Genomic DNA, 11245 nt, shown 5'->3' on the forward strand with positions numbered 1-11245 from the left:
GCGCCTCGTAAACCTTGGAAATGATATTGCACAATGAGAACTGTAATTAACGATAAATCATTTGATTATTCTTCGATCCTAATTTATCTTTTCGAGATAAATTGTTGACGATGACCGACTTTACGGCCGTGAAATTACAGCATAACGCATTACTGCCATATTGCCATAAACGCAATACTGCCGAAGTGTCACTGTGCAAGTGGCGATGAAATCGCGCGCGTTTAAGCACCTCTATCTAAAGACGTTAGTACGTAGAAAGAGAAAGAGAGAAAAAGAGAGAGAATTATTAATAAAACGTTAAAAATGCTCGGTACAATGGGACGCTGTCGAAAGAGTTTGCGTAAAGTAAACGAGCTTAAGTACGTGGAAAAAAAAAGGTCATGTAGAATTTAGATGTGTGAGTGGGAGAGAGCGAGAACAACGGAGAGGGACACATCTTTATTCTGAGATTATCCTAAGATTAACTTAAGATTGTCTTATAAGGTAATAATAGCCTTTGCGTAATAAAAGGCTCAAGACTTATTCTTAACTTCTCAATAGCGTTCGGTGTGCGCAATTTAGAAATACCAGTTAGATTTAAACTGTTAAATTTAATTACACTGACTGAGATTGAATAATTAGTATTTGATATCTTAAGCATGCAGGAATTAAGATGAAATAATCGTGTATTTGAATTGGTAGTCGTGCGTCAAGTGGAAGGTGGAGCATTTTTTCCCCGCGCTCGTTAGACTCACCGATTATGAATTAGTCAAGCGTTACTTAGCAAATAGCCGATAATAGTGTGATACGGCAAAATGCAAAAAGTCGCACGAGTTCTTTCTTTACTTTGTTACAGCGCTATTTTCACGGAGATATCTATACAATGAGCTGATAGTTATTAAGATCGAAATCGCGGCGATCATTATCGGCAGATAAAATATTGCGCGATTTCCTGCATGCTGTTGCAAGTGGATTCCACAGACCGTCCCTGAGTACATCGCTGGTCAGTAAACTCGCGTCGCGGCAGACAGAGCAAACGCGTTCTATGAGCGAAAGGTGCATGACTTACTTGGCGAACCGGTATTCGAGCCCTCCGGATCAACGTGGCACAGAAACGCGCACCGGACAGGAAGAGGAGCCGGTAAAGCTCCCCGTGACACACATTCGCAAACTCTAACGTGCATTACTTGTCCGGATGATTGAAAATTCCAGTTGGTGAAATTGAAATTTTCGTCCCTTTATTCAACATGTTTTCTTTACATTTTGCATTAGCGGTATTCCGTGTTATTGTTACAATATTTATTTAATTATCGCATTGTTGCACTAAATTTACAATTTGACGAATTAAATTAAAAGAATGATTAAATATACAAGCTAATATATATATTTTTGTACCATAAAATTACTTTATTATTTAACTAAAATATAGAGTTACTTTAACAATTCTACGTCAAGAGAATTCCAGTGTGACTTAAAGTTTTCTAGTTTTTCAGGAAATCAATCTAAGAATTAATCAGTTTTTGCTTTCTGTGTTTATTTTTTATGTTATTTATTTCTTCTGCTTTGTGACGATTTTTTTCCGGGCGATTCTGAAAATTCTCTTTCGGAATTTTGATATCATTTGGTGTAACATTAGTTTTATGTATATTATAATCAGCTTATATCATATTTAGTTTATATTAAAATAGTTTAATATAATTTGCTGTACCTAATAATTTTAGGTGTAATGTTTCATGAACATTCGTATATCAGTATTCAATCTAAGACAACCTGTTGTCAATGACCATGAACGTTGGCAACACGATCCGCTAGTATAAGACCATGAACGCATAATTGCTCATTGATACTGCTGCTATAATTTATTCGTGTACATTGATATAATTTACACTTGTGTACATTACACCTAATAGAAGTCGATTTTTATTTATAAACTTAAACGGTTACATCTACACAAAGATCAGGTCAGAATTGCAGAAAGATCAATCATTCAGGAAAGATCAACAGAAGCAAGAAAAATCGTCTGTAATCATTTATTTTTAATTAACCAAAATTGTTAAAGAGAAGTATATAGTTTAAACATTCTTGATGGATAACTTTTATATTTGGTAGAATAATTTTGGTATAAAATTTCGGAGAGACAATTAATTTCTCTGAGTGACTCATCGGTCGACACGGAATAAATATAATTTGCATGAAGATCAGTGATGATAGCGTAATATATTATGTCCCAACTCTAATTTGCCAGTCATCATAGGCATAATAAGAGATAGAATGCTGAAATAAGGCACAATCTCAGGACGTGTATAGCGTTCAATTATGCAAATCATAAATGAATTATTGAATTGCGACATTAAAGAAGAAAGCGAGGAGAAAGACGAGCAATGTATTTGTATTATTCGTCGGCGAAGTGTGCGACAAACGAACGAGGCAGAGAGAGAGAGGGATAAATCGGAACGACTGCCAAGCGGTACGCGGGAAAAGCGAAACAACGAAGGAAATACGTGTCGCAATAGTTAGGTGAAACTGCGGTCGGGACCATTACGGACCCTTGATGGGCGATAGGAACGTGCGTGTGATGCACGCGACGCGCGGTGCCGAGGAACATGTGTGATAGACGCGTGTACCAATACGGACATGAATACTCTAAACGAGTGGATGGTACGTCGCAATTGCCGTTAAAAGGACAAATCGCCGCGACGGCGTGTTTCGCAAGGTGAATTTATTAGCGGTCATTTGCATGGTCCTGAAGCAATTGTTGGTTTCAGCCGAGTAGGTCGTGTATATCGTTGGAAGACAAAAGATAACGGCGGAGGGGAGGGGGGTGGACAGCGTTAGCGGTTTATTATGTAAAACCTGACGAGAGTTGATTCCTGCATCAACGAAGTGTAAATGCGAGATACCGATAATAGAGGGATATCTAAAATGTACATTGCGCAATGGTATATATGCTCTTTTCGTGTATGCGAAAATGATTGTTAGTTGTATAAATTTAAGTGCATCAAACCCAGCAGTTCGAGATGTTTATCTCCGCATTTTAAATTACGGTAATTGCAATGGTAATGGGAGAAGCGTATAGTTTGATATGCACCACATGAGTTGCGTAACTTGAATAAAATAAATATATTTTTACATTGACAATTTGCCCGCCAAATGTAATCAATTTTTTGCGTATTTAATTATTTATAAAAGTTACCATTTGATTCCGCTCGTCATATTTCCGATAATGTTTTTGCCGATTCAATTTGCGTTACCATTCCAGAACATAAAACTAGCAGTCAAATTAGAAAAGTGATCGCGTGAGGAGAATTTGGCGTGAAATGTGACAATTCAATGAGATAAAAGCGAAATTGTACGTTTCTAATTTAGTTAGTACGTTATACATAAATTTATAATGCATATTTGTAAAAGAACTGTAGAACACACACACACACACACACACACAAGTATAATAACAGAGACCGTAACGTTTTTCATAGCTTCCAGTTCCGTATAATTATTTATTACTTATTCATGATTACTTATAGTACATAATCACTTTAACATAATTACTTTCTATGTTAATTATTATCTGCGTAAAGTGATTTTAAAAGCGAGTGTTTACGAGAATTGTTCATAATTTGCAGTTAACAGATTATGAGACGAGAGGAAAAGAAAGAGTACAAAATTAAATCGGATAAATGTGACGGTGGAAGCGAAGTCTAACAATAAGTTTGTGAAGCTAAACTGTCGAGACATGTAAGTTCGATGATTGAAAGTGATTATCTATATCCTAAAGTGAAGAACGTTTCGTAAGAACGACCGATCTCCCGGGAGCCATTATATAATTGATGTAATGTTTGGTTTTGCGAAACAGAAACAAGGTAAAATTTTATGATTCCACGATTTTCGTAAGTCGCGACTAGACCGTGAAAAAAAGTCGTGGCTGGAGAGTTGGAAAAAAATTTTAAGACGACGTCTCCCCATCCTCTGAAAATTCATTGCGTACAGACATCTGAGGGACAAGCCTTCTCTAACGGGGAAGATCGATCGTAGTATACCTAATTGTACTTGATCGAGATGTTGGTAGCTATACCAGGTTGGTAGCTTGATTAGCTAATCGCTTTTAATCGCCGAACGACCACGATAATCACGTCAGTCTTTTTTTTTTGCCTCCTCTCACTCTCTAGTGAAAAGTCAGGCGTGCAGTCAGTCGGCCGTCGCTCGCACCGGCAGTGGTTCCACTTGGTTCCGCCGCGTGGAAAGTCGTACGTGTTTACAGTGGTCGCGGTTTTCTGTTATCCGAGGCGGATAATGGTACTAATAACACTAATAATCAGAAGGAGCTGTACGTACGTCGGGCTGCAAGTACGAAAGTGTGTCGGCACTGACGGAAATCCGATTTAATCGTGGGAGAGCATTATTAAACCGTTGCACGTACCGAGATGACGATCGTAGGGAAATATCACGGAGTATCATTTTTAATGGTATGGAATGGCATGTCGTTTGCAGTTTTTCGATAACAAACAATTACAGATTTGTTCGTAGTAATTATATGGGCAAAACGATAGTAATGCAACATGGAGTGTGAATATACGTATGTTAATGTACACAAAATAAATAGAAAAGTAAATGAATTAAATTGTATATTTTTAAAGAGAGTTTAAAAAAAAATTGATACAATCGCATTTGTAAGATGTATCAATCGGTAGATAAACACGTGAATATCTTATTTAAAAAATATTTTGTAGTACTGTTTTTTTTTTAAATCCGAAAGGAACTCGTTTATCAAGTAACGCCAAGATTGATTGACGCACGCGAAGTGGTCGATGCACAGTTAAATAAATCCGTTGTCGTTCTCGATATCATAAAAAAAAAAAGAAAACGATGTCTATTATGTTAAACATACATGATTACACGTATTTTTCTAACGGTGTTGCATTGAGCAAGTAGCAATGCGACCTATTATTAGAGGCTGCGAAAATGAATGGGTTGTTGTGCCTGTCGTTTTGAGTTCTGACCATATCGAATCGTTCTAGACACTTGCGAACCGGTTCAGGCGCAGATTTATCGAAAGGATGCAGATTTCAGCAATCGGTAAATCGCGCATCTTGCGCAAGGGAACGCCACGTTAACCCAATTAGGGCCTCGCGAGTTTAACGATGATATAAAAGCTGAAATTCCTTTTTCTTTGCGCGAATGTATAAGCGCCGCAGATATGCGGTTTATAATAAACTTTGTTAGTAATTTGTACGTACGACGTGACTTTAAACTTCTCTCGAAACCGCATGCATGCGTCAATTATTCCATATTTATTGCATTTATCTCGGAAACCAAAGTGTAGACTCTTTTCTTTAAATAGATGTTACTGGCATGTATTCTTCTCTATATTCAACTTTTGAGTGAATAAAAGTATAATCAAATCACTTTATTATATGACAGCTGGAGAACTTAATATCTGCAAAATAAATAAACTCATAAAATGGTGTTTCCAGTTGACTTTCCAATGAACATCACCGCGCCGCCAACGATCGACAAAATGTCCAACATCTACAACAACTCCGTAGTGCGATACTGGCAATTTCTGTTCCACGATTTATCAGGTAAGCTTATGTTACAGATGAAATTACACTTAAAAAAAGATTCTGATCTTCTTATTTGACTATTAGAATTCTGATTTTATATACTTCTTTTTATTTGATTAACACTGTAATTATGATTTCTCTTACTTTATTATAGCCTTTAATTTCCATAACTTTCGACGATAATGTAACTTTGTTGTATGTAATGTACTTCCACTTATTAATTTTGTACCACCAGCATAGCTAATTATAAACATGTAATTTAGAATTACAATATGGAAATCTATTTAAAAAAAATCAGGAGACAATAAACAGTGTACAAAACAGAATTTATAATAAAACAATTTGATTGAAAACATAAGCCTTACATCAAATTGCCTTTGTTTTGTCTCATTGTTTTAAATAATTTAATTTAAAAATTTATTTAGCTAGTTTTCATTCAAATAATCTACATATTGGCTTTATATTAATGTGCATTAATAAAACCGAGCACGAAATTCAAATAAAAAAAGACAGGCGTTCAATTTCCATAAGTATTTTATTGCATATAAATTTTTTTCAGATCCTCGAACTAGGGACTGGTTTCTCATATCGTCACCTGTACCCGGCCTTAGCCTTTTGATCGGCTACCTCTATTTCGTATTGTCATGGGGTCCGAGAAACATGGAACATCGAAAGCCGTTCCAACTAAAAAACACTCTAGTCGTTTATAACTTTTTGCAGATTCTTCTTAGCACATGGCTATTTAACGAAGGCATGGAAGCCATATTCCTCCATAATTACAGCTTGACATGCGAACCGGTGGATTTTTCGTACGCGCCGTATGCTCTAAGAGTATGTAAATATTCTCTTGTGCATATTAAATGTATCCCTAAGTTTTCACCGAGTTCTCAATTAGCTAACAATTTACCCTCGACATTTGTTTCGTTCATAACTTGAAAGAACGTTATATATTATACATATGCTACTTTATTATCATCCCGGCTTGAATGTAAAATATTTTTATTCGTTCGAGACAATGCGAATATTGTAATTAAATTTTTCTAGCGCGACAGAAAGAGAGAACGGAATGGAATGTCTGCTAATTATATCTTCATCCGCTTGCGCGATATTTGTTTTAGGTCGCGAGAGACGTTTACATTTATTTTCTGGCGAAACTCACAGAGCTCCTCGACACGGTGTTCTTCGTATTGCGCAAGAAGGAGAAGCAAATCACATTTCTTCACATGTACCATCATACCGTGATGCCAATGATATCGTGGGGCGCTACGAAGTATTATCCCGGTGGCCATGGCGTCTTTGTAGGTACGTTAAAATAAATAAGTAATATAATGCATCGAATTTCTTCTTTTCTGGTAATGTTACTTGTACATGTTCGCCGGCTTCAATCGGATCGAGATCATATATGTGGATTCAACATGTATACTTTCTTTACAGGAATTATAAATAGCTTCGTGCACATCATCATGTACACTTATTATCTACTGGCAGCATTGCTACCTCACCATCAGCATAAACGGTATCTCTGGTGGAAGAAATACATTACCAACCTACAAATGGTACGGAGCAAATAAATCGACATTTAATCGATGAATCTGCTTTCCAAGACTGCCATTTTCTTTTACAATTTTCACCAATCATTTTATCTTAACAAATTATTTAATCCACAATTAACTGATTGTTTCTATCTTTGTTCAACAGACCCAATTCTGTATCGCCTTTATACACAGCTGCCTATTGCTGTTCTACGATTGCGACTATCCGAAATGGTCGGTCGTTCTGGTGCTGCCGAACGCGATGTTCTTCTATTTCCTGTTTTCGGCCTTCTACAATAATGCTTATGCTTCCAAGAAGGAAAACGACGGCGCAGCGCCGCCGTCGATTCAGAACTCGACCAAAGCGAACGGTGCCGTGGAGAAAGTGACCAGCCACAAGATACCGAACGGAAAAGGGAAAAGCGACTAAACGGGTACAGCCGAGGAAAGAGACGATGCGATCGCAATGAGACGGTCACTACCATTTCACTTGAATCGCACCGCAGTCTCTAACCCGCTAATCTAGCCGACGTATTACGGCTGCGGAACGTTCCACGCTGGGGAACGTTCAACGCGCCGTAAAAAAGACAACGTAAACCAAAACGCAGAGGCGACCGGACATTTGCGCAAACTGAACACATCTGACTATTCAACGGTTGAATTTTCAAGCCTTTTATACAAACGGAAGCGATCCATTCATTACGTATCTTCTTGTACGATAACGGAGTTATATCGAACAGCTAAGTCTTCGAGAATACAATGCATGCATATAATTAGCGTGTAGGATACTTAAATCGTCGCATTTTATATATGGTGATTTAAGTGGAGAAATAATGAAAAGGTTATTGCATTCTGTTTGCCTCTATTTATATTATTTATATATTAATAATTTTAAATGATACGGAATATCTTGCAGCCTGTTGACAAAGTTTAATTACGGTTAAAAATTTACGATTTTGAAACCGCAGATTTTTTAGATTAAAAATAAATTATACCTGGTCCTGCATTTTCGAAATGCACAAAACAATATTTTATCTCTTATGACTTATGGCTTATGATCTATGATTTATGATTTATATGTCATCAAATTCTAAATAATCAATATCATAAAATTTTCATTGTTACATGAAAAGATTGTTTTTCGCGGAATGCGTAACACTTCGTATCACTCGTGTCATTGTTATATGAAGTACAATAATATTATTTTTATGCAACAATATTGAGGAATTTCATGAATGAGAGGTTTCAGAAAATTAATTATTCAGAAAATCGAACTGCCACATTTTTCATGGAATGCAGAGGATATTACATACCGAGAAATGTTCACTTAAAACACTATTGTCATAATCTCCGTTTTTAAAAAACTACGTGGTAGGTTTAATAGCTTTACAGTAGTAAGTATATTAATTAACAACGCGCGCGATAGTCGCTTGTAGGATTATACAGATTTAGTTGTAAAGGTATAATCGCGAATTAAATTGCGGTTTATCGTGAGGAGGGTACGAATAGAAACGAGTGGATCACTGTGACGAGAAGTTAATAGTTTTGTACCTTATGTATGACATAAGCGACGTATCTTGTGATTAATCACACGATTAGACGCAATCACGGTATACTAGAATGGTATTATTAATTAATGCGTAAATTAATTGCTTATGTGTATTAATGAAAGAATTTAGAGAGATATTTTCAAATTTACAATAATGTAAAACTTTCCTCAATTGTCATTTTGCAATTGGACGGTACATTCTATCTCTGTATTCTTTTACGTATTTTGAGCACTGTTTAAAATGCGCAATCGATAGTTCATAATACCAATATGGGAGGTAGGATGAAACCGTTCATTAAAATTTGTGAATTAAACGCATTACTTCTAAGAATAGTGCAATGATTTATGTTTTGCTATTTTGACATGTGTGATGTTTGATGCAACACGATGATGAGGTTTATTGGAGATACTCTTATATATATAAATATGTGTAATATATTTTTTTTTATCTTATATTGCATTTTTTTCCTAGAAAATTTTTTTTTCTTGTCTAGCAATAAACTCTTATTAATAAACTATTATATTATTATTACCGTATAGACAAACAGATATATTTCTAAGATATATAAAATATACCGTTTTTAAATAAAAAGTATTCATAAAATTTTAAATTATTCATAAAACCAACAAAATTGTAGCTATAACTGTTAAAAGTGTTTTCAAAATCACAAATACGAAAAACAAAAAATTTTAAACTTGAGATTATTACTTAAGTTTTCTCTATTGATAAAAGACGCTCGAAAGAGAAAATAATTTAGAATTCTGCTGAGAATATCTTCATTAGATGTCATCAGGTGTACATAATGAATATATGCGCGGTATACAACATGTGCGTTCAAGATTTCGAATAGTAGTTTTCCAAGTTACGCGTCAAATGTGTTCGGAACAAGTCAATAATCAAATCTGTATGTCAAACAGTTGTAGACGTCGTTATAAAGACAAGGAGTATATATGACTAATCGTCATTTTGAATAAGATAACAATGATATACATATAGGTACGTGATATTAACAATATTCATAAACTTTAAATATGTCAATTAATTGAACGTAGTTACGAAAACAGAAAAAAGCAATTCAAGGATAATATTTCTTTGTCAGAGCTGTTTTTTAAATGAGAAACTATACATAACTGAATATACATATTTAATTTGTAAGATTAGATATTATTTAGGTAAGTTCGAACAAGTTCGAGGTATCCAAAAGTTGATAGTTTCTTGTGGCTCAATTAACATTTATATTTTTATGATTAGACTTTTTTTAGCAATACATGTTCATTTTTTCTACACTTTACAAATTTTGATATCAAATCTTTTTCTATAAAAATGTATATTATCTACTAATTTATTTCAAAAATTTATGTTATAAAATTGTTTACTTAAACTCCTAGAATTAATATATACTTTTTCAAAAATATTTAATAAAACTTATAATTAGATGCTTAGTTTATTAAAGAAGTTTTTTATCTCATTGTTTATATCACTTTGATAATAAAAGTACGTGGCGCTGCAATAGATTGCGATTATTACATTTTTTAAATCTTAATTTTTTATATAAAAATTGAAAATAAATTTTAATGCAAATTAAAAAAAATAAATGTTTAATCTAAACGAGGAAAATCAATTTTGGATGCACGCTGTAATAAAGCGTTAATATCAAAAATAATGATTAATTAAATCCAATGGGTTTAAGTTTGCTTGCTAATTTGCGTCAATTGCTGAGTGCTTCATAAAATGTCTCATAATTTCTTATCTTTCTTCTTTCTTCTTTTCATCTTCATCTCATTTTATATTTTAATAATAATTTTATAACAATTTCAATATATCTTGGAATAAAATATGCGTAAGGTTTGGCGTACAGTTTATGCTTTGGAAATACTGAAATGGGGGATTCTTAATGTAAATAATTATCAGTTGCTGTATTTCTTTTAATTTCGAAATTATTCGATTTCAAAGAATTGCAGTTCCAGAACTATAAGGTCGATTGCTTAAATGCTACGACCTCACTTGGATAGATGACTAATTATGTCAACCGCAATCTTGTATTATATATTATGCGTGTAATTTTTGTTGTAGAATAAAAGTATATCATTATTATGACACATTGTTGTAACTGTTTATTTTAACTTTTAACAAAATTTTCGCAAAATTTGACTTTTGCTTATTTGAGAAAATAATAAACATAGTTACCGTAAAAAATGCATAGTTTATAATAAACTAAACATTGTCATTGGAAAGCTGTAGACAAGATCTAAAAGACAGAGATATGCTTACTGGGATGCTTTCCTTGTTTAATTGTGTAGTTGATGGGGAGACAAGGAAAGCATCTTAGTAAGCATATATCTTCTTAAATTTAGAATGTTAAATCTTGCCTACAGCTCTCCAATGATAATGTTCAGTCTATTATATGTATATATGTATACGTCTATGGAAAAATGTAACCCAATATTTGTACAACTTCACTATAGAAGTGTATATCAGATAAGGCAATTGTAATTAATGACATAAGATGTTGAATTTTTCATACAATTTGTATCATACGTACACGTTGCCCATGTCTTCGTGTTTGCTATGTGCCTTTATGAAATTTTATATCGTTCTTATATAAGTTTCTTCTTTTGTTATA

At 34.1% G+C, this 11245-nt stretch overlaps 1 protein-coding gene across 4 annotated transcripts in view; it reads left to right on the forward strand.

Moving 5' to 3' along the window:
- The window catches only part of Sit (stuck in traffic), a 62512-nt gene extending 51791 nt beyond the window's left edge, over positions 1-10721 (forward strand). For 3 of the 4 annotated variants that reach the window (XM_077409967.1, XM_077409965.1, XM_077409968.1), the window contains exons 2-6: positions 5451-5558; positions 6100-6371; positions 6659-6842; positions 6975-7096; positions 7239-10721. In XM_077409967.1, coding sequence (XP_077266093.1) covers positions 5462-5558; positions 6100-6371; positions 6659-6842; positions 6975-7096; positions 7239-7502 — 939 coding nt within the window. In that variant the 5' untranslated portion in view covers positions 5451-5461 and the 3' untranslated portion in view covers positions 7503-10721. Of the gene's footprint in view, positions 1-3602; positions 3715-3832; positions 4055-4145; positions 4443-5450; positions 5559-6099; positions 6372-6658; positions 6843-6974; positions 7097-7238 lie in introns of all 4 variants that reach the window. The other variant, XM_077409966.1, reaches the window with a different exon arrangement.
- Positions 10722-11245: the final 524 nt, after the last annotated feature.

This window comes from Temnothorax americanus, unplaced genomic scaffold, assembly GCF_048541705.1.
Source record: "Temnothorax americanus isolate GAGA-0224 unplaced genomic scaffold, ASM4854170v1 Scaffold28, whole genome shotgun sequence".
In the NCBI taxonomy this organism is placed as follows: Eukaryota; Metazoa; Arthropoda; class Insecta; order Hymenoptera; family Formicidae; genus Temnothorax; species Temnothorax americanus.